At 39.4% G+C, this 24,329-nt stretch overlaps 3 protein-coding genes and 1 long non-coding RNA gene across 7 annotated transcripts in view; 3 read left to right on the top strand and 1 right to left on the bottom strand.

Annotated features, from left to right (window-relative positions):
* LOC124390066 (polyadenylate-binding protein 1-like 2) overlaps positions 1 to 24,329 on the top strand; it is a gene marked incomplete at its 3' end in the record, with an annotated part of 369,871 nt that overhangs the window by 70,248 nt on the left and 275,294 nt on the right. The gene's annotated exons all lie outside the window — the stretch shown is intronic.
* The window catches only part of LOC124389743, a 379,509-nt gene that overhangs the window by 226,689 nt on the left and 128,491 nt on the right, over positions 1 to 24,329 (top strand). The gene's annotated exons all lie outside the window — the stretch shown is intronic.
* On the top strand, positions 785 to 7,990 carry LOC124389736 (probable serine/threonine-protein kinase MARK-A; the record flags this gene model as incomplete). The annotated part of the gene is made up of 11 exons (XM_046855198.1): positions 785 to 829; positions 2,835 to 3,068; positions 4,200 to 4,433; positions 5,570 to 5,803; positions 5,996 to 6,088; positions 6,209 to 6,300; positions 6,511 to 6,561; positions 6,749 to 7,121; positions 7,211 to 7,387; positions 7,533 to 7,627; positions 7,892 to 7,990. Coding segments are annotated over exons 1-11 (1,701 nt in total), but the record flags the coding sequence as incomplete, so codon positions are not given.
* Positions 12,635 to 24,260, bottom strand: LOC124389747. Of its 4 annotated transcripts, XR_006926629.1 has the most exons (5): positions 22,509 to 23,026; positions 22,141 to 22,320; positions 13,458 to 13,604; positions 12,992 to 13,188; positions 12,635 to 12,779 (listed from the first exon to the last, which is right to left on the bottom strand). It is a non-coding gene; the product is annotated as an uncharacterized LOC124389747 (long non-coding RNA). The 4 variants fall into 4 exon arrangements; XR_006926628.1 differs by lacking the exon at positions 22,509 to 23,026 and adding an exon at positions 24,068 to 24,260 and having other exon boundaries at positions 12,992 to 13,604; XR_006926627.1 differs by having other exon boundaries at positions 12,992 to 13,604; positions 22,500 to 23,026.

Here is a 24,329-nt window from a genome sequence, read left to right as displayed (position 1 = left end):
TGAAATAATTAACATGATTTCAGATCCTGATCTTCTGCAAGCCAAAGTGAGCAAACACACACACACACGCACACAGTAATATTATATTTAGGAATGATTTGTAATAAGGGGTTGTAGTAACGAGTGTATTATTATGTTAAATAATATTATATTAATATGATGATTTGGTTTTGGTCATGTGGTAACAAAACCCCACCCACCAATTCCTCATTTACATCTATTCATAAACACACACATCACTTCTCTATTCACTCTTTATATGCACGTGACACACCTGTGATAGAAGTGTATATGTGTGTGTTTGTGTGCAGGTGGATGAAATGAACATGATCCTAAAAACAGGAGAAGCAGGAGTCAAGTTGGTGAGTATCCACACACACACACACACACACACACACACACACACACACGATGTGTAGACTAAAACCCCTCTGCATTTTTCTTTTAGGAAACAAAGATGCTCTTTGGTGCAAAAAAAAGAGAAAGAACAAGAAGAAGAAGAAGGAAAAAAATATATAATAATAATAATTCTACATTATCATTTAATTCTTTCTTTATAAATAATAATAAAATATAAGTATGATATTAATCTTGCATGTTATTATATTTTTTATGTTTATATATTACGTTTTAATTTTTTTATTAATAATTATTAATTATATAAATATTTATATAAAAATGTTTGTGCAGAAAAAATGTTCACTTTAAAGTTCAATTCAGTTTGTTTTAAAAAAAGAAAAAGTATTCTCAGATACAGGGCCGGCGCTGGCTATAGGGAGAGCAGGCAATCGCAGAGGGCCGAGGGCTTAGATGAGAGGCCTCCATGACGGTAACAAACCTATACACTAGTTCACCAAATAAAGACATGCAGCATACAACTAGACTCTATGTCCACTGGATATAAATAACTGTCACTCACCTGAAGTGGAACTGGTTAATATCACCTTTTAAATGTGGGTTATTTAAGATGGATCTTCACTTCGACTGTTGATTTGGTTAAATAGTGCATCATCATCTTCTATTGGCTTTTCCCATTAGGGGTCCCCACAGCGGATCATCTGTCTTCATACCCATCTTTCAACCCAACTACCTGCATGTCCTACTTCACCACATCCATAAACCGCCTCCTTGGCCTTCCTCTTTTCCTCCTTCTTGGTGGCTCCATCCTCAGCATTCTTCTAGCGATATACCCCATGTCCCTCCTCTGAACATGTCCAAACCATATCAATCTCGCCTCCCTCACCTGGTCTCCAAAACGTCCTACCTGCGCTGGCCCTCTAATAAACTCGTTTCTAATCTTGTCCATCCTCGTCAGTGAAAACTCAACATCTTCAGCTCTGCTACCTCCAGCTCCACCTCCTGTCTTGTACTCAATGCCACTGTCTCTAAACCATAGAACATCGCAGGTCTCACCACAGCCCTATAAACTTTTCCTTTCACTCTCACAGATACCCTTCTATCACAAGAAATAAATAGTTATATAGTGCATATTTAGTGTTTTTGCAAATGCAATTATATTCATATCCAGCTAAATGAAAATGACATTTTCTGCTTCAATTTTACTGTAGAGAGTCAGCAAAAATGTTCCCAAATAGTGGGTCAGTGTGTCACCATAAATAAATTATTGAACGTGTTATCATCAAACAAAAATATCAAAATAAATGATTAATTATCAGTGTAGCTAGCTAATGACATTACTAACTATTTAAATAATTTGCAAAGGAATAGGAAGAAATAGCTTTTTACTTTATTTTATTGTTGACCTTAGCTAGAGGTTAATGAACATTTAAGTAATTTTATAAAAGTACTGATAACAGAATTTGTGTATATATATATATATATATATATATATATATATATATATATATATATATATAGAGCCTACCCTGCTTTAACATTCTGGACTCATTACAGCTGTTACCTGCCGAAGTATCACAGAGCTGAAAATGAGTTTCACTGGTTATTTGTATCTTTTGTTTAACAGACATTTAAACAAAATGAAGGAAAAGGGGCCTTCAATATAGATTTTGCAAATATCTAGAACATATATATAATAATCATTTAATAATCATAAAAATAATCATTTGCTTTTAAAAGCCACCCGCCTTGATTCTACCCCCCTATTTCTACACGAAGTTATCAGTCTTTTAAAGCGTCCCGCACAATAATGTAATGCAAATACAAAGTTTAATACATTAAACATTTACATTTTTATATTACATTCAATATTATTTTCATGCATTAAACAATAAATATGTGCAAACGTTATATAGATGATATGGACAGTGTTGTGTAGTGAACATTGAATCCTGAAACACTGAAAAGAAAAAAAAACTGCTGTTGTCATAGAGACCTGTACACAAACATCATGTCTCGGAATTTAGATATTCATTTGTTGCCTGTTTGAAGGAGAAGAAGGAAGAAAAAAAATAAGAAGAATTAAAAACTCATCTTTTCACTACAATTAGTTTCATTACACTGACTTTTTTTCACTTCTGGCAGTGATGGATTTCACATCAGCTAACGGCAAGTTGTCTATTTGTAACTTTTAGATTCTTGTTGTAAATGTAAATCTTCTTTTCTTCTTTGGCTGCTCCCATTAGTGGTCACTACAGCGGATTATCCGTCTCCATACTACTCTGTTTCTTTAAATGTACTGTGTAGTAGGAATGTTATTGAATGTTAGAAATATCACTTTTACACAAATAGAAATGGAGGTGGTTTCTGACTCGTGAGGTTTTGTATTAAGTGACAAAAGTGGAAGACTTCCAATGTGGATAAAAAATGTACTATATCCTGTCATATCAGTAATTTATGGACTATTTTTTAAACAGGACAACACTTTAATGAAAAACAGTACAAGCCACTAAAGAGAAAAATGACACATGAAGCTCATGAACAACCTGAGCTCCAGACCAAAAAGAAGCTGAGGAGACCAGAAACAGAGGAGAAGGTGGTGAAGACTGGAAAGAGAGAGCAGGTAGATGGTCCTTTTGAAGTGACCGCGCTCCAGCCCGAGGAGACAGCCGAAAAAGGAGGATCAGAGAACAACAAGACAGAAAAGAGAGGTATGAGAAAGAAAACAGGATCCTACCCAGCTTTAACATTCTGGACTCATTACAGCTGTTACCTGCCGAAGTATCACAGAGCTGGGTCTCTGAAAATGAGTTTCACTGGTTATTTGTATCTTTTGTTTAACAGACATTTAAACAAAATGAAGGAAGAGGGCCTTCAATATAGATTTTGCAAATATCTAGAACAGGTGTTGTGCCCAATTCCGACCCCCCGGCTGAAGTTCGCGTGCACGCGGACAGTACCGTCGTGTTTCCTGTAGATGGCACTTTAAACACGGAAAGTTCGGTCAAATGCTTCACTGATCCTCACAGCAAACGTTCAATTTGACGAAACCTGCTATATTTACCTGTAGATGGCAGTATAAACTTAATAATCATTTGCTTTTAAAAGCCACCGCCTTGATTCTACCCCCTATTTCTACACGAAGTTATCAGTCTTTAAAGCGTCCCGCACAATAATGTGATGCAAATACAAAGTTTAATACATTAAACATTTACATTTTATATTACATTCAATATTATTTTCATGCATTAAACATTAAATATGTGCAAACGTTATATAGATGATATGGACAGTGTTGTGTAGTGAACATTGAATCCTGAAACACTGAAAAGGAAAAAACTGCCGTTGTCATAGAGACCTGTACACAAACATCATGTCTCGGAATTTAGATATTCATTTGTTGCCTGTTCGAAGGAGAAGAAGGAAGAAAAAAATAAGAAGAATTAAAAACTCATCTTTTCACTACAATTAGTTTCATTACACTGACTTTTTTTCACTTCTGGCAGTGATGGATTTCACATCAGCTAACGGCAAGTTGTCTATTTGTAACTTTTAGATTCTTGTTGTAAATGTAAATCTTCTTTTTCTTCTTTCGGCTGCTCCCATTAGTGGTCACTACAGCGGATTATCCGTCTCCATACTACTCTGTTTCTTTAAATGTACTGTGTAGTAGGAATGTTATTCAATGTTAGAAATATCACTTTTACACAAATAGAAATGGAGGGTGGTTTCTGACTCGTGAGGTTTTTGTATTAAGTGACAAAAGTGGAAGACTTCCAATGTGGATAAAAAATGTACTATATCCTGTCATATCAGTAATTTATGGACTATTTTTTAAACAGGACAACACTTTAATGAAAAACAGTACAAGCCACTAAAGAGAAAAATGACACATGAAGCTCATGAACAACCTGAGCTCCAGACCAAAAAGAAGCTGAGGAGACCAGAAACAGAGGAGAAGGTGGTGAAGACTGGAAAGAGAGAGCAGGTAGATGGTCCTTTTGAAGTGACTGCGCTCCAGCCCGAGGAGACAGCCGAAAAAGGAGGATCAGAGAACAACAAGACAGAAAAGAGAGGTATGAGAAAGAAAACAGGATCCTACCCGGCTTTAACATTCTGGACTCATTACAGCTGTTACCTGCCGAAGTATCACAGAGCTGGGTCTCTGAAAATGAGTTTCACTGGTTATTTGTATCTTTTGTTTAACAGACATTTAAACAAAATGAAGGAAGAGGGCCTTCAATATAGATTTTGCAAATATCTAGAACAGGTGTTGTGCCCAATTCCGACCCCCCGGCTGAAGTTCGCGTGCACGCGGACAGTACCGTCGTGTTTCCTGTAGATGGCACTTTAAACACTGAAAGTTCGGTCAAATGCTTCACTGATCCTCACAGCAAACGTTCAATTTGACGAAACCTGCTATATTTACCTGTAGATGGCAGTATAAACTTAATAATCATTTGCTTTTAAAAGCCACCCGCCTTGATTCTACCCCCCTATTTCTACACGAAGTTATCAGTCTTTTAAAGCGTCCCGCACAATAATGTGATGCAAATACAAAGTTTAATACATTAAACATTTACATTTTTATATTACATTCAATATTATTTTCATGCATTAAACATTAAATATGTGCAAACGTTATATAGATGATATGGACAGTGTTGTGTAGTGAACATTGAATCCTGAAACACTGAAAAGGAAAAAACTGCCGTTGTCATAGAGACCTGTACACAAACATCATGTCTCGGAATTTAGATATTCATTTGTTGCCTGTTCTAAGGAGAAGAAGGAAGAAGAAAATAAGAAAGAATTAAAAACTCATCTTTTCACTACAATTAGTTTCATTACACTGACTTTTTTTCACTTCTGGCAGTGATGGATTTCACATCAGCTAACGGCAAGTTGTCTATTTGTAACTTTTAGATTCTTGTTGTAAATGTAAATCTTCTTTTTCTTCTTTCGGCTGCTCCCATTAGTGGTCACTACAGCGGATTATCCGTCTCCATACTACTCTGTTTCTTTAAATGTACTGTGTAGTAGGAATGTTATTCAATGTTAGAAATATCACTTTTACACAAATAGAAATGGAGGGTGGTTTCTGACTCGTGAGGTTTTTGTATTAAGTGACAAAAGCGGAAGACTTCCAATGTGGATAAAAAATGTACTATATCCTGTCATATCAGTAATTTATGGACTATTTCTTAAACAGGACAACACTTTAATGAAAAACAGTACAAGCCACTAAAGAGAAAAATGACACATGAAGCTCATGAACAACCTGAGCTCCAGACCAAAAAGAAGCTGAGGAGACCAGAAACAGAGGAGAAGGTGGTGAAGACTGGAAAGAGAGAGCAGGTAGATGGTCCTTTTGAAGTGACCGCGCTCCAGCCCGAGGAGACAGCCAAAAAAGGAGGATCAGAGAACAACAAGACAGAAAAAAGAGGTATGAGAAAGAAAACAGTATCCTACCCGGCTTTAACATTCTGGACTCATTACAGCTGTTACCTGCCGAAGTATCACAGAGCTGGGTCTCTGAAAATGAGTTTCAAGTGACAAAAGTGGGAGACTTCCAATGTGGATTAAAAATGTACTATATCCTGTCATATCAGTAATTTATGGACTATTTTTTAACCAGGACAACACTTTGATGAAAAACAGTACAAGCCACTAAAGAGAAAAATGACACATGAAGCTCATGAACAACCTGAGCTCCAGACCAAAAAGAGAGGTATGAGAAAGAAAACAGGATCCTACCCTGCTTTAACATTCTGGACTCATTACAGCTGTTACCTGACAAAGTATCTCTGAAAATGAGTTTCACCAGTTATTTGTATCTTTTGTTTAACAGACATTTATGATCACTACATCCTGGGAGAGCTGCTTGGGTATGGAAGCTTTGGTTGCGTCTACGCAGGGGTTCGAATATCAGATGGTAAAAAGGTGAATATCAGCACAAATACATTTAACTGGCAATGAATGAAAAAAAATAGGTTCGATGCTTTGTTATATTCATTCACGGAAATCAAGTCCTATGTTTATATCCAAGTTTAAATAGACAGACGTTTGTTATCTCATTGGTGAGTTACTCTTGGTAACTGAAATGAAGTTCTATGGGAGCAATGACTTCAACTTCTTTTCCTCTTTTTGCAGGTGGCCCTGAAAATCATGAACAAAATAAATAATCATCAAAACATCACCATTGTAAGTGAACTTAATTTCTTTTTGTACTTTTGTGAACGTGACAAATGTCTAGAGGTTTATGATTTAAATCATCATTGGATGGCTGTTATGGTTTTTATTTATTTCACATTTTGATCAGCTTCATTCAGAATCCAGTACTACTGAACCCAATCCAGTACTACTGTATTCATTTCCACTCTGTTTTTAGGCCGGTGACGCACGCAGCCTGCCTGTTGAGGTGGCATTATTAGAACTCGTGTGCAAGCCGCCTCATTGTCCATTCGTAATACAGCTGCTAGAATGGTTTGAGACACCTGATGCCATCATCTTGGTCCTGGAGCGGCCCGACCCCTGTGTTGACCTTTTCGACTTTTTGACGAATAACATAATGACTGAAACTGAAATTATATTTATCGTGCAGCAAATTGTTCTTGCCGCATGTCACTGCCGTAATCGAGGTGTGTTTCATCGAGACATCAAAGCTGAAAATGTTCTCTTGAACCCTCTGACTCTTCAAGTCAAGCTGATTGATTTCGGCTTAGGCGTCCTACATAAGGACACCACATACACTGAACATGCTGGTAATTACACCTCTAAGATGAACAGATTTGGTGCTGCATCATCAGATCTTGTAATCTTACTGATGATATTCTTTCTGTCTTTCACACAGGCACTGACATTTACATCCCACCTGAATGTTATGTTGATAAAGAATACGAGGCGGAACCTTTCACCGTCTGGGGTCTGGGCGTGCTCTCATACATATTATTGTGTAGAATGCAGCCCTTTGATGGAGAAAAAGAAATTGTTGAAGGCCACCTGTTCATCCCTGATGAGTTGTCCAAAGGTGTGAAGATTATTTGCATTTAATCCTGTACAAAAATCTGAAAAAAACTATACTGTGAAAAAGGTTTAACTATAATAATCATATGAATTAGATGTTCTGGTTACCAAATGGACGTTTTAAACAATATACATTACTGCACACACAGCTTCCCAAGATTTCATTGGTGGTGCCTGCAAAGAGACCCTAATAGCCGACCAACCCTCAATCAGATCCTCGGACATCACTGGTTCAGGAGGCAAGGTCAGTAAGGACAAATAGTAAAGACCTAAATTAAGTGAAGTCAGTTAGTGTAAAATAAAGATGTCCAGTTTATGTGATCGGTATTACATTGGTACCTAGGCTTTGCAATAATAGAGATGGCTTTGCTAACAATATTATATGCAAAAGAAATAATGTAAAATAATTACATAAAAAATAGTTAAAGAAAAATATCTAGTATTTATTGCAGTTGAAGGTCATATTTATTATGTTTTATTTAATATATATCTGTATTTTGTTTTACAGGAAAGGTCCAATGGGCTCTCTTTGGGCAGAACGAATCTTCTCGACATCTCCTCAGTACCACCTGTGTGTAAAATAAAAAATAAATATGTGCTTTTCCTATTAAAAAAAGAGTTGTAGTGTAGAGTTGACTGATTGTACTCTTAGCTCATGACCTATTTACCAACTACCAGGATGTGTTCTTTTGATAAGGGTGTCTGCCAATGGCAGAAATGTACATTTTTGTTTCTAAAACAAACCAAACAAACAAAAACAATTAATCAATAATTATGAAGCAACTTCATGCAGCTCGATGTTTGCTAGAAGCGTGTCAATTCACAGTAGTAAAGATCTTCTGCCACTGCATGCCACATGATGATCTCCTCTAGAACGTCCGAGCACACAAACACAGAGAATCGGACCCATTGCAAAGAACAATGGTAAACAGATGGGTGTTTTGCTGAGTCTGCTAATGTAGCAGTCTGACCAGCAAACAGTACAGGTGCAGTGAGGGGGAAGCTACGTGTGATCTCGAGACATCACATGCTAAAGCCCTCAGTCAAAATATCATGAGACACAAATCAGTTTTTGCAAGCACCCTTCACATTGCACCGAAACAGGGAAACCAATTTGGATTTCACGTCCAACGTCTGAACCTCTTGGCCATCGCAGCAGCAGATCTCTGCCCCATTTAAGCCCTAAACATAATTACAATAATGAACTCAGCAGAAGAAGCAACAGCAACTGCACTATTGACAGTCTGGAGTTGACACATGGTAAGAATTCTTTAATGCTGCACACAGAAACCTTGTTAGATTTCAAAACCAACACCTTCACCAATTGGGCATTACATTAAATCTCATTAAAAAGTCGTTATGTTAGATTATAGCGTCACCTGAATACTGCACTTCCCAAATAATTCTGAAGGAATGCTCTGAATGTCCTACATAACATCTGATCTTAACCAAGTGACAAAAAAAGAAATAAATTCACCTTATTAGCTAATTAGTGATACTTTGGAGCAGATCATTCTTAAAACTAGGCACTGACTTCAAAGAAAAGAGATTGTGCTGCTGGCATCAAATTCATAATTCTGGAATTGCATTTTGTAAAAGACACACAGGAACAGAGATTCAAAGTTGTGCATGTAGTGAATATTGTTTGCTTTCCAATGTCCAACTTGTGCAATGTCCAACCCCTCAGCCTTCAGCGCAGCGCGACTGATATCCCATTGTTCGGAGGTGTTAATGTTTAACAATAAATTTAATAAAAAAATCATTCTAAAGGTCTGAGCCTCAATCATTGATTTTAGATCACTGTTTTTCAATGGAAAACATATAACGAATGTATTTGCTGAACCTGTGTAAGCAGTACACACCAACAACATGCATACAAAAATGCAGTACTTACACAATTATTGTAATAACGAGTCACAAATGCATCCACTGCTGATAATCCCAGTTTATTAGGAAAGATAAGGCTCCACTGAACAACATGCTGTAAAGCATTTTTGCTCCAACCAAACAATAGTGTTGTAATTTAGACGGTTATTCTTTTGTTACGTATTGTTTGTATATGTTTCAGAATAACTTTCGCATAAAAAACACTATCATGGTGGTAAAAAAAACTAAATATGGCTGGTAGAATAAAGTGTTACAAAACAAATGAGACAACCTATTAAAAAAAAAAAAAAGGTAGAAGATTCGGAATCTTGGACTTTAGTCTACACTCTACGTTCTGCACCACCTATCATTTTACACCTTTTATTTTCAGCCAGTAGCATTATGGAAACAAAATAATTGATGTAAAATGTAGCCAATTAGTGCAGGTATTGCTTACCTCGGCTCGCAGAAGATCAGGATCTGAAATCATGTTAATGATTTCAAAGTTGTTTTCACTCCCAATCATTACATTTTATTCGCTTCAGCCAGGTGGATTTTCTCTATCAGAGGCAACAGGTGATTATCTGCAGACAGAGAGAGAGAGACTGAAACTGCGTGTGTGTGTGTAAGTCAAGTCAAGTTTATTTGTATAGCGCTTTTCACAACAGACATTGTCTCAAAGCTGCTTTACACAAATCAACAGTGATGGTGAATGGTGTGAATTTGTCCCTGATGAGCAAGGAAAAACTCCCTTAGATGTTATGAGGAAGAAACCTTGAGAGGAACCAGACTCAAAAGGGGAACCCATCCTCATCTGGGTGACATCAAGAGTTTGATCATAAATCTTTCAACAATACAGAACACTGGACAGTGAGAACTAACATGATTACTGGAGTATAAGATTATAAGTGATGTTCTTTCTGCAGTCTTATACAGTCTATATGGTTAGTAGCTCCGAGTTTTATGAGCTCAGCATTTGTGATCACCACAGATCCAGCATCAGCTTCTCCATGCCAGAGCCTTTAAACACTCCAGGAGGTCCAATGTCAAAACTCCACACATGTAGCGGGATCCAAATGGCACTGGTACGTCTCTAGATGGTTCGGGATGTTTGTGAGTTCGGCATCTACTTCTTCAAGGTCCGTAATCATCACGAGGTGGGAGGTGACTGGAGCTGGCCAAACCTCAGGGTGTCTCGGGATGGGAGAGAAAGAGAAGCAGTGGAGAGGAATTAGCGTAGCTGCTGTTCATGATATTAACAGCACAAGTTGATAATGTGCATGTGATCAGATGTTCTGGAGCACAAGGTTATGATGTGATGTGTGTTATGTGTAGGCTTTGCTAAAAGATATGTTTTAATCTACACTTAAACTGGGAGAGTGTGTCTGAGCCCCGAACACCGTCAGGAAGACTATTCCAGAGTTTAGGAGCTAAATGTGAAAATGCTCTACCACCTTTAGTGGACTTTGCCTTTCATTCTTGCAGATACCCTACTATCACAAATCACTCCTGTCACTCTTCTCCACCACTCCACCCTGCCTGCACTCTTTTCTTTACTTCTCTAACACACTCTCCATTACTTTGCACTGTTGACCCCAGGTACCTGAACTCCTCCACCTTCTTCACCTCTTTCCCTGCAACCGCATCACTCCACTGCCCTCCTCTCATTCACACACATGTACTCTGTCTTACTCCTACTGACTTTCATTCCCCTTCTCTCCAGCGCATATCTCCACCTCTCCAGGCTCTTCTCAACCTGCTCTCTACTCTCACCACAAATCACAATATCATCTGCAAACATCATAGTCCAGGAGACTCCTGTCTGACCTCGTCCGTCAACCTGTCCATCACCACTGCAAACAGGAAAGGGCTCAGGGCCGATCCTTGATGCAGTCCAACCTTCACCCTGAACCAGTCTGTCGTACCTACTGCACACTTCACTGCCGTCACACTGTCCTCATACATGTCCTTCACCACCCTCACATACTTCTCTGACACACCTGACTTCCTCATACAATACCACAACTCCTCTCTTGGCACTCTGTCGTGACGCTTTCTCTAAATCCACAAATACACAATGCAATTCCTTCTGTCCTTCTCTATACTTCTCCATCAACATCCTCAAAGCAAATAAGGCATCTGTGGTGCTCTTCCTGGCATGAAACCATACTGTTGCTCACAGATGGTCACCTCTTCTCTCAGCCTGGCTTCCACTACTCTTTCCCATAACTTCATGGTGTGACTGATCAACTTAATTCCCCTGTAGTTACTGCAGGTCTGCACATCTCCCTTATGCTTAAAGATCGGTACCAGCACACTCCTTCTCCATTCCTCAGGCATCCTCTCCCCTTCCAGAATCCTGTTAAACAATCTGGTTAAAAACTCCACTGCCATCTCTCCTAAACATCTCCACGCTTCTACCGGTATGTCATCTGGTCCAACCGACTTTCCATTCTTCATCCTCTTAATCGCTGCTCTCACTTCCTCCTTACTAATCCTATCTACATCCTGCTTCACCAACTCCACATCATCCAACCTTCTCTCTGTGATTTTCCTCATTCATCAGCTGCTCAAAATACTCCTCCACCTTCTCAACACACTCTCCTCACTAGTCAACACATTTCCTCTCCATCCTTTATTGCTCTAACTTGCAGTACATCCTTCCCAGCTCGGTCCCTCTGCCTGGCCAATCGGTATAAATCCTTTTCTCCTTCCTTAGTGTCCAACCTCTTATACAGCTCCTCATTTGCCTTTTCCTTGGCTTTCGCCACATCCCTTTTTACCTGCTGCCGCATCTCCTTGTAATCCTGCCTACTTTTCTCATCACTCTGTCGATCCCACTTCTGTTTTGCCAACCTCTTTCCCCTAATGCTCTCCTGCACTTCCTCATTCCACCACCACGTCTCCTTGTCTTGCTTTCTATTTCCAGATGTCACACCAAGTACTTTTCTAGCTGCCTCCTCATCACTCCTGCAGTAGTTGCCCAATCATCCGGCACCTCTTCACCACCACCAAGCCCCTGTCTGACCTCTTCCCTGAACCTCACACTACACTCTTCCTCCTTCAGTTTCCACCATCTTATTCTTCTTTCAATCCTTACTTTCCTCCTCTTCTTCTTCGCCTCCAAAACCATCCTACAGACCACCATCCGATGCTGTCTAGCTACACTGTCCCCGCCAACACCTTACAGTCTCCAATCTCCTTCAGGTTGCATCTCCTGCATAGCACATAGTCCACCTGTGTGCACCTTCCTCCACTCTAATACGTCACCCTATGATCCTCCTTCTTCTTAAAATACGTGTTCACCACTGCCATTTCCATCCTTTTAGCAAAATCTACCACCATCTGCCCTTCCACATTCCTCTCCTTAAAACCATACCTACCCATTCTTCATCCTCTGCATGTTATGATGGACAGGGTTATCCTGGTGTTCTGGTCTCAGTAAGGTCTTCTGCTTGTTAATGAAGACCTGGGTGTGGTGGTTCCTCTCATTCTCGCGCTCCTTACGAGACTTAAAGTGTTGGATGGAGCTGTAACACAACAGAGACACTGCTCTTACACACTGCTGTTAGTCTTTATGCCGACACCAGAAAAATTACTCCCTGATGCTGACTGAAATCCCCTCATATGACCAAACCCACACTTTATATTAATAGCTTACACTTTATTTCCGTTAAGAAGTTTGCCATTGAGTTTATTGTTGTTTATTGTTATTCAGATCCAAACAGTTTAAAGCACAAACCCTGCATGACAGGATCTTCCCAAAGACTGAAAACAGGTCAAAAAGGGCCATGCTGTCAATCTTCTCCAGGTCCAAGTTCTTGATGAACAAGTATCCGATGCCACTTTTCCTCATGGTGGAATCCCACTGAGACCACATGACTCCCATAGGGTTCCCCATAAGGAGCTCACAATTAAGTGTTGCCAACGCTCGCTCAGCTGAGGAAACAACATTCATTACAGGTCATTCATTTCAGTAAAAAAGACTGGGAATAGATGGGTGAGGAGAAAACACTCTCAAATTTTATTTAAGGCACAAAACCTGACCATATTCACATAATAAAGTAGGAAAACAATACAGAAATTACTCCTGGAGTATTAAGTAGACAACCCCCCCAAAACTGGTATAGATGCAGAAATAGTATATTGGGGTTTAATGAGGATTTAATTATCATCGGCTCGCTGGTAAAAGTTGACATAGGCGTAACTGAGTGAAACGCTGGTGTTCCAGTTCCTGCAGATCCGGATGGAGTGAACGTGGCCCACAGAGCTGAATTTCTCCATCAGCATGTTTTCTGTCACTTCATGGTGCAGATCACCAACATACAGTGCTGAAATACTGGAATTCATTTTATCTAAACAAACAACAAACAAACAAACAGTCAGTTATAAACAAGAGCAAAAACACCAAACCTACAGTCTTAAACAGAAAAACATCACTATGAGTGAACTTCAATCAGTTTCTACTCTGAAATGTTGAAAGATTGTAAAACATACAGGTTTAAAGGATCTTATATTTCTACATTTCTCAGTACAATAATAAAGTTAACAAAAAGCACAAAACAGTCTAAAAAGTATTCAGAATAACTATATATATATATATATATATATATATATATATATATATATATATATATATATATATATATATATATAGCAAAGCTACATCAGGTACCTGATAATAGAGTAGTAGATGAATAGTTATAATGTTTATCAGTCGCTGCTGCTGCTTTTATTGCTTCTGTGTGTTTGTTTGATGGTTGTCAAAGAGATACTAGAATTTTTATGATGACGTCATAGACACTTTTCTGCAGTATCACTCTGGTCACATGACCAGTTGGACACATTAATCACAGACACTTAAATCACAAACATTATAAAAAAACATTTTACTACATAACTAACTTTAAATATTAATATGATAAAAATAAAAATAGGCCTGAATCCTGCATGTACACAAAACAGACCAATGAATCCCATTTAAAATGCTTTCAGTGATTCTACATCCTGCACCTGATCTACACTGTGTGGACAAATGTATTGGGACACGTGACTTTTCCACACCACATCAGTAATGAGTTTCGTTTAGTCTAAATTTGATAAAAATAAAGAATAAAAGAGCGATAATATTTCCAGAAATGTTGCAGTGAGCAGAAATGGACATTTCGGCTAATGAATAAAGATCTGATTTCCCTTTTGAAAAAAACAAAAAATCTTAAATCCAATAAAAGACAATATGACTAAAATATAAAAATAAAGAATGAGCATTGATAATGTAAGTGCAGGCTGTATAATGGTGGGGGTGGAGGTAGGGGGCGCTACAGCAGTAGGAGTGGAGTAAAGCAGGTGGAACACTTGCAGCAGGTGAAACACTTACGACCTGGTAAAAGAACAATAAAGAGTGTGGAACACAGGTTTTATTTACCTTTTAGTCTTGATGTTTTTTACAGATCTAAATAAGAAGAAACATTGAAAATCTAACATTCACACATTAACATGTTTAATCCACAATCATCTCTGTACACTAGTGAGAGTCTGAGGGCAGAAGTGAGGTGATATGAAGATCTATAAATATAACACACTTTAAAATTAATAATAAATATTCTCATAAAGGCAACATTTCAAGGCAATAAAAACAAAACATGTCCACTGTAATGTTTTTTCTTGCCTGCCATGTTTTAGATGAGTTACACAGGTCATAAATAAAAACTGTAGTTTCCACTATTTGATCACTAGATGAGACATGGGAGAAGAAAAATGCAAACATTGTTCAGGGATGTAAATAGCAGTATCACATATATATATATATATTTACTTTTTTTTTTTTACAAACCGCCACACATGAGACGTCACTCATCGTCCCCTAAAGCCTTGTGTGACTTTTTCAACATCTCTGGGACATTTGAAACATGTTTAGGCTTTTTAGCTAAAAAATACTGACTACATTTACATACTAGTTACACTAACACAAGACTTGACCACTACTTAATAAGCTACTGTATGTTACTGTACTATAAACACACGTACACTCTCTAAACAATAAAACATTATTAATATGACAGATAATGGCTTTTAATCACATAATAAACACTATAACCCAGCCATTAGGGGGGCACAAGCCAGTGCACCCTTAGTCAAGTCAAGTCAAGTCAAGAGGCTTTTATTGTCATTCCTACTATACACAGTGGTACACAGTAAAAATGAGACAACGTTTTTCCAGAACCCTGGTGCTACACTAAACAACAACAAACAAAACAACATAGAGCTACAACACAAGTTACATAAAGTGCATCGAGTGCAACCTGGTGCAAACAGTGCAGACAGACAGTGCAGACAGACGACACAAGACAAGACACAAAACCCTATATAGCGCCGACCAGTAAACCTACTGTATACTTGATTATACAGTACTGTACAAGAAAACTGTAAAAAACTATACAAAATAAAAACTATATCCCAGAAGTGACTATAAACAGTACAATGTAGTGCAAAAAATACAGCAGCAGTCGAAGGTGCAAAAAAACAGCATGTAAATAGTGCCGGTCCCAAGCCCGGGTAAATGGGGAGGGTTGCGTTAGGAAGGGCATCCAGCGTAAAACATGTGCCAAATCAAATATGAATTTCATACCGCCCGGGTTAACAACGACCGCCACAGGTATCGTTAGCCGACAGGGTACCGGTGGAAATTGGGCTACTGGTGGCCGAAGGAGGAGTAGGAGAGGAGGAAGACGTCTACAGAGACGGCAGGAAAAGGAGCAGTGTAGGAGAGTAGAGGTTCGGGTTGGTACTTTAAATGTTGGTACTATGACGGGTAAAGGGAGAGAGGTAGCTGATATGATGGAGAGGAGAAAGGTAAATATGTTGTGTGTTCAGGAGACCAAGTGGAAAGGGAGTAAGGCCAGGAACATTGGAGGTGTGTTTAAACTGTTTTATCATGGTGTGGATGGGAAGAGAAATGGTGTAGGGGTGATTCTGAAGGAAGAGTACAGTAAGAGTGTAGTGGAGGTGAAGAGAGTTTCTGATAGGGTGATGATCGTGAAGGTGGAAGTTGAAGGGATGATGATAAATGTCATCAGTGCCTATGCTCCACAAGTTGGCTGTGAGATGGAGGAGAAGGAAAGATTCTGGAGTGAATTAGATGAAGTGGTAGATGGTGTACCTAGGAAAGAACGATTGGTGATTGGGGCAGACTTTAATGGGCATGTAGGTGAAGGAACAGAGGTGATGAGGAGGTGATGGGTAGGTATGGTTTTAAGGAGAGGAATGTGGAAGGGCAGATGGTGGTAGATTTTGCTAAAAGGATGGAAATGGCAGTGGTGAACACGTATTTTAAGAAGAAGGAGGATCATAGGGTGACGTATAAGAGTGGAGGAAGGTGCACACAGGTGGACTATGTGCTATGCAGGAGATGCAACCTGAAGGAGATTGGAGACTGTAAGGTGTTGGCGGGGACAGTGTAGCTAGACAGCATCGGATGGTGGTCTGTAGGATGGTTTTGGAGGCGAAGAAGAAAAGTAGAGTAAGGATTGAAAGAAGAATAAGATGGTGGAAACTGAAGGAGGAAGACTGTAGTGTGAGGTTCAGGGAAGAGGTCAGACAGGGGCTTGGTGGTGGTGAAGAGGTGCTGGATAACTGGGCAACTACTGCAGGAGTGATGAGGGAGGCAGCTAGAAAAGTACTTGGTGTGACATCTGGAAATAGAAAGCAAGACAAGGAGACGTGGTGGTGGAATGAGGAAGTGCAGGAGAGCATTAGGAGAAAGGTTGGCAAAACAGAAGTGGGATCGACAGAGTGATGAGAAAAGTAGGCAGGAGTACAAGGAGATGCGGCAGCAGGTAAAAAGGGATGTGGCGAAAGCCAAGGAAAAGGCATATGAGGAGCTGTATGAGAGGTTGGACACTAAGGAAGGAGAAAAGGATTTATACCGATTGGCCAGGCAGAGGGACCGAGCTGGGAAGGATGTACTGCAAGTTAGAGCAATAAAGGATGGAGAGGAAATGTGTTGACTAGTGAGGAGAGTGTGTTGAGAAGGTGGAGGAGTATTTTGAGCAGCTGATGTATGAGAAAAATCAGAGAGAGAGAAGGTTGGAGGATGTGGAGTTGGTGAAGCAGGATGTAGATAGGATTAGAGAGGAATTGAGAGCAGCGATTAAGAGGATGAAGAATGGAAAGTCGGTTGGACCAGATGACATACCGGTAGAAGCATGGAGATGTTTAGGAGAGATGGCAGTGGAGTTTTTAACCAGATTGTTTAACAGGATTCTGGAAGGGGAGAGGATGCCTGAGGAATGGAGAAGGAATGTGCTGGTACCGATCTTTAAGCATAAGGGAGATGTGCAGACCTGCAGTAACTACAGGGGAATTAAGTTGATCAGTCACACCATGAAGTTATGGGAAAGAGTAGTGGAAGCCAGGCTGAGAGAAGAGGTGACCATCTGTGAGCAACAGTATGGTTTCATGCCGAGGAAGAGCACCACAGATGCCTTATTTGCTTTGAGGATGTTGATGGAGAAGTATAGAGAAGGACAGAAGGAATTGCATTGTGTATTTGTGGATTTAGAGAAAGCGTCGACAGAGTGCCAAGAGAGGAGTTGTGGTATTGTATGAGGAAGTCAGGTGTGTCAGAGAAGTATGTGAGGGTGGTGCAGGACATGTATGAGGACAGTGTGACGGCAGTGAAGTGTGCAGTAGGTACGACAGACTGGTTCAGGGTGAAGGTTGGACTGCATCAAGGATCGGCCCTGAGCCCTTTCCTGTTTGCAGTGGTGATGGACAGGTTGACGGACGAGGTCAGACAGGAGTCTCCTGGACTATGATGTTTGCAGATGATATTGTGATTTGTGGTGAGAGTAGGGAGCAGGTTGAGAAGAGCCTGAGAGGTGGAGATATGCGCTGGAGAGAAGGGGAATGAAAGTCAGTAGAAGTAAGACAGAGTACATGTGTGTGAATGAGAGGGAGGGCAGTGGGTGATGCGGTTGCAGGGAGTAGAGGTGGAGAAGGTGGAGGAGTTCAGGTACCTGGGGTCAACAGTGCAAAGTAATGGAGAGTGTGTTAGAGAAGTAAAGAAAAGAGTGCAGGCAGGGTGGAGTGGCTGGAGAAGAGTGACAGGAGTGATTTGTGATAGTAGGGTATCTGCAAGAATGAAAGGAAAGTTTATAGGACTGTGGTGAGACCTACGATGTTGTATGGATTAGAGACAGTGGCATTGAGTAAAAGACAGGAGGTGGAGCTGGAGGTAGCAGAGCTGAAGATGTTATGGTTTTCATTGGGAGTGATGAGGATGGACAAGATTAGAAATGAGTTTATTAGAGGGACAGCACATGTAGGATGTTTTGGTGACCAGGTGAGGGAGGCGAGATTGAGATGGTTTGGACATGTGCAGAGGAGGGACATGAATTATATTGGTAGAAGAATGCTGAGGATGGAGCCACCAGGTAGGAGGAAAAGATGAAGGCCAAGGAGGAGGTTCATGGATGTGGTGAGGAAGACATGCAGGTAGTTGGTGTGAAAGAGGCAGATGTAGAGGACAGGGTGGTATGGAGACGGATGATCCACTGTGGCAACTCCTAATGGGGCAGCCGAAGAAGAAGAAGAAGAAGAAGAATCACATAATAAACACTACAAATCCACAAATCAGGTAGAAAACAGTTTCATTAGAAGTGATGCAGCATCATGATATAATTATTTATTAAACTAAACAAACACTCGAGCGTAATGCATGCACTTGAAAAATATGAAAGATTTACGATTTTGTTGATGTTGTTAATATAAAATAGAGAAGCATGAAGCATGCTGAGTGCCAAGCTTGCGAAAAATCCACCTTAATGCACTTTTACTAGAAAAGCTTAAATGTGCGTGTAGTTCATTTTACCTGAATTTTCTGGAAGTTTAATTCTAGAGAAAATCTGTGCCGCAGTCTACAGTAAAACGCCTGGAGAATAAAAGTCTGTGGCAGCGACTGGATGAACAAAGATGAAAATAAAGCGCATACAAAGTCGCACCATTGGCTGAGGAAAGATGGAGAATCCGTGCTGATTAGCCATCATTACAAGACACACAGCGCACAAGTTGCACCACAGAGACTTTGGTTTCGTTTGGTAATTTTGAAAGCTCCATTGGCACTGATTGTCCTTAACGCGCTAGTCAGTAGCCAGCATGTGTTCTGCATGAGGCCCATGTGCTAGTGCTTCGCTGGAGCAGGTCAACAGAGGTGGCGTGTCCTGCTGGTTCAGTCAGTAGAGCAGGGGTGGCCAACCAGTCAGAGATCGAGAGCCACATTTTTTACTGTGTTACCGCAAAGAGCCACATCATACACATGGGCACATATGAACACACACACACACACACACACACCTCTGCTCAGCCAGATTTATTGTAAATGTCACACACCAACATAATGACAGAAATTGACTCCTACAGTTTTAAGACCACAGGACAGTCATTTTAACAATGAACATTGTGTGCACTGTCTCACACACACAAACTCTCAGTTTAACCAAGTCCACAAACAAAAATATCATAATTTACAATAGCGTTTTTCTTTTACTATGCATGGTACTTAGTGGGAATTTTGGCATTCCCTGCTAAACAATCCCATTCAAATCTGCCTCGTATTCCGTTGTTGCCACTCGAAGCAATTCTTTCACATGGGGGTCAGTCAGAACAGATCGATGCTTTGATTTCACGTGTTTCAGGGTAGAAAACACAGACTTTGTGTGTGTTTTTTTATGTGCGTGTTTACTTCGCTTGAGTTCAATACGGTATTTTCGTCAAATGCGCATGTGCGTGAGATGAATATACCGCAGGTGTGGGCAATTAATTTTTACAAGGGGCCACATGAGAAACCTGAATTGTGTCAGAGGGCCACACCAACGATAATATTTTAGGGATGCACCGAAATAAAAATTTAATTCAAAAGGCAATGAAATCCATAATTTGTTGTGTTATGCCTTTTGCCTTGGCACCATCACTGAAAAACTTTCCTGCCTTTTCAAAAAGGTCCTTTACAGACGGAGTGCGCATGCTCGGATTGACTACTTTTCTGCGCCGCGTTCTTCTCATATTTAGAATGGCAATCGGGATGGTTGGATTTCAGGTGATAAATTAAACCCGACTTGGAGAAACTCTTTGTAGATACACCCCCTCTTGAAATTTCAGCATTGCATGTTTTGCAAATCGCTATCCACACACCGCAGACATGTCCAGATAACCGTGTGCTGCTGCGCTTTTTTATTGCGTCATTACAATTGTGTTTCTGCCGTGTTGTTTCGGTGATTTAGGTATTTCGGCCGAAAATTCTCGGTGCATCGCTGTAATTTATGATTGGCCTCATGCCAAGGTCTGATATACCTCAAAGTTTCCCAGTAGGGGCAAGTTTATTTAAGTCTTAAAAATACCGTATTGAACTCAAGTGAAGCGAACACGCACATTAAAAAAACAAACACACAAAAATCGATATGAACGTAAGAGCCGCATGAAACCAGCCAAAGAGCCGCATGCGGCTCGCGAGCCGCGGGTTGGCCACCCCTGCAGTAGAGCATTAGACTCTTAACCTCAGGGTATTTCATTCCTTCCACACTTTGAGCAATAAAAAGCTTTTGCACCGCGCACTAAGATAGCAAAAGTTTATATTAATCTTGGTGACACCTTTCTGACGAGCACCGCCGAATCTGGTGGTCCTTATTAAGCCGCTGATAATCATTAGAGTGTGTGTATGATGTGACACCACATGTTAAAACCTCACTTCTGTCAAACAGGGCGTCTAAGCTCTCAGTTGAAGACAGTTTTGCAGGCACCTTTCACACTGCACTGCCTCAATAAACCACCATAGAGGCATTTTTTTCTATTGCAGTGACATGCTGAGATGATAAAGGTTTCTTTTTAGAGTTTATTTATGATTTTGCGAATAAAATGCACTTAAATGCACTAAATGGGTTTAGTTTTCACAGACTGCAATTTCAGCAATAAAAAATTATTTTTCCTAAAAAGTAAACAAATTACTTGTTTATTTTAAGAGACATGTCTTATTTTCTCTTGTATGTTTAGTGTCGTTTATTAATTAGGAAAAAATGCTTCTTATCCGATTACTCGATTAATCAATGGACTAATGGGTCAAAAAATCGATTACTTACCGTAATTTCCGGACTATTAAGCGCACCCAAATATAAGCCACACCCACTAAATTTGACTACATTAAAACGAATAAACTTTACACAGGCTTTATTGAAAGACAGTGTCTGTTACACGGCTTGTATCTAAACAGTAGCCTACCAAGAAAGTCATTGTTCACTGTTTTCCTCCTTCCTTTCACAACAATTTCTCTCGAGAGTTTATCTTCTGGCATCGTCGTGCGGTTAAAAATCACCATCTGTGAAGCTTTTCCCCCGATGCTGTGCAGCTCAGAACACAGATGAAGTGCATTTTTTCATGCCTGGTTGTTTTCAGCGTGACGAATGACGAATTGCATGTAGACAGTCGGAGTGAGCGGCAGGTCAAACGTCAGAGGAACATCATTCATATTTATGATGTGGTGCGGCCCGATTCAGTGGGAGCGCATCTGATTTAATATAAAGAGTTTCATTGGTTCACCTGAACCCGTTCGGCAATTTCATTGGTCTAATATTATTAGGGCTCAGTTTTTTGGCTTGAAGCTTGTGAAACCGGGAAAAACCACGGAAAAATCCATAAATAAGCCGCTTCGTTGTTTAAGCCACGGGGTTCAAAGCGTGGGGAAAAAAGTAGTGTCTTATAGTCCGGAAAATACGGTAAATAATCGATAGCTGCAGCCCCAAATATACCTACTAAATACAGATACTGTGTGTGTGTGTGTGTGTGTGTGTGTGTGTGTTTTGTTGTTAATGTTGTGTCCTTGTAGATCTGGACTTCACTCACAGATGCTGAAGGAGCTTTAACTGAATATTAAACTTGTGCTGGTTTCTCCTCCACAGCTGGAACTTGAGCTGCAGCTGGTTTCTCCTCCACAGCTGGAACTTGAGCTGGATGTGGTGGACTCTGGATGTGGTGGTTCCTCTCAGTCTCGCGCTCCTTACGAGATTAAAGTGTTGGATGGAGCTGTAACACAACAGAGACACTGCTCTTACACACTGCTGTTAGTCTTTATGCCGACACCAGCAAAATTAATCCCTGATGCTGACTGAAATCCCCTCATATGACCAAACCCACACTTTATATTAATAGCTTACACTTTATAGCTGTTAAAAAAAGTAAAGGGTCTACTATATTCTACTTACACTACTTACCAGCTACCTGATGTTCAATAGTGGAAAAATGTTCAATAGAGCGACTGTACAACTGCTGGAACAGTGAGTTTCCAAACTGTATGGGTTTTTATTCTTTTTGAAATACTGAGTTTATTATTTATTATTAGAGCTGCAACAACTAATCGAATCGATAATAATCAATAATGAAATTGGTTGTGAGCGAATGCCGTCATCCTCATCATGTGAAAATGGTGTAGTTTAATGAAGTGTTATTGTGTAAACTGTTTGTAACTTCTGGACAGTCGCACTGGATCTGTTCTGTCGTGACTCGCGAGCATCAGGTTTCATAATCGACTCGATCACGACATCGTCATGATTCAATTAAAATGGTGAGAACAAACACTAAATCTAAAAGCAGCAAATAACAGCATTTATACACCAAAGCATATTTTTTCTTTTTTTTTTCATTAAGTCTGTTAACTTGCTGTGTTTCTCCGTTTCATTCTTTTTTTATAGCATTTGTCTACAACAGTAACTTATCTGTTCTCAAACGTGATTTACTGTGGCTTTACTACGTGCAAATGCTTGTTTTCAATGTTTGTATATTTAATTTATGCATATATCATTCCATTATTATACAAAATTCAATTCATTATATATTCTAGATGTTTATCATAAAAATCTTTTTATAATTTATATAGATTTTTTTAAGTGTTTGTCAACTTAGAAATCCAAATGTTGATTTACACAAATTGCTCCATCTTTCGTACTCAAATTATTTTTTTGTTTTGTGTTTTTTACAGAAAGAAGAAATCCAGCATGAGTGAATGTGTTCAAGCTGAAATCCCACATGCACTCGTCAACAAACAGCTACTATAAGCTTTAAAATGTCTAAATAAAGATTGTTAAACTCAATTTGTGACTTTTGCATTTGTTTTAAGTACATTTTTATACATAAATACCCTGAATTAGCATTTTATACAGTAATAATAAGCAAAACATCTAATTATAAAACTATTTTTTATTCAATTAATTGATAAAAATCATTAGATTAATTGAGTGTCGAAATAAATGTTAGTTGCAAAATTTATAATTATTATAATTACAATTATTATTATTATTATTATTATTATTATTATTAAGAAACAAATCACCCATAAAAGCCTCAAACAGGTGGACTTGCAGGGAAAAGCTGATAAATTCGACAAAAAATGAAAAAAATGCGAAAAAATAAAGAAGAAAAGAGTGATAATATTTCTATAAATGTTGCAGTGATCAGAAATGGACTTTTCGGCTAATGGTGTAGGAGACATCATCATTAGCCTCATGCTAGCCGAGTTTGCTAGCGCTGCTTTTGTGTTAACTATTTTTTTAGAATATTTGACACAAATTTGCCAAAAGACGAATACATTCAATTAATCGTTATTAAGATATTTATAATTTATATATAACTCACTGAATGTAGAATATTTAACCTGAGGATGAAACTTATTGAAGCTAAGATTAGTTAGCCGGCTAGTTAGCCTAGCTCAGTGGTTCTCAAAGTGTGGGACTCGGTGTTGCAAAGAGAATAAAACCCATGAAGCCTAGAAAGTCACCGTTACAGGGGTCTTACAGTCGCTCCATCCCGGCAGAGGGTCTTCATCCTCCACCTGGAACACGGAGTTTCTCCCGGAGCTCATTACTGATCTTGCAGAGTTGTGATGAGTCGGTTATGAACGATTCCTTGATTCTGAACGAGTCTTTAATGTGACTCAGAAGAACGATTCGTCTCTAAGAGTCATTCGTTCATTTTCTACTGGACGCGCGTGAGCAAAGCATCGCAAAATCTCCGTAGTTTATGTAGAAGAACTGAATGAC

This window comes from Silurus meridionalis, chromosome 8, assembly GCF_014805685.1.
Source record: "Silurus meridionalis isolate SWU-2019-XX chromosome 8, ASM1480568v1, whole genome shotgun sequence".
In the NCBI taxonomy this organism is placed as follows: Eukaryota; Metazoa; Chordata; class Actinopteri; order Siluriformes; family Siluridae; genus Silurus; species Silurus meridionalis.
The sequence above is the reverse complement of the archived record's forward strand: the minus strand, read 5'-3'. Positions and strand labels throughout refer to the sequence as shown.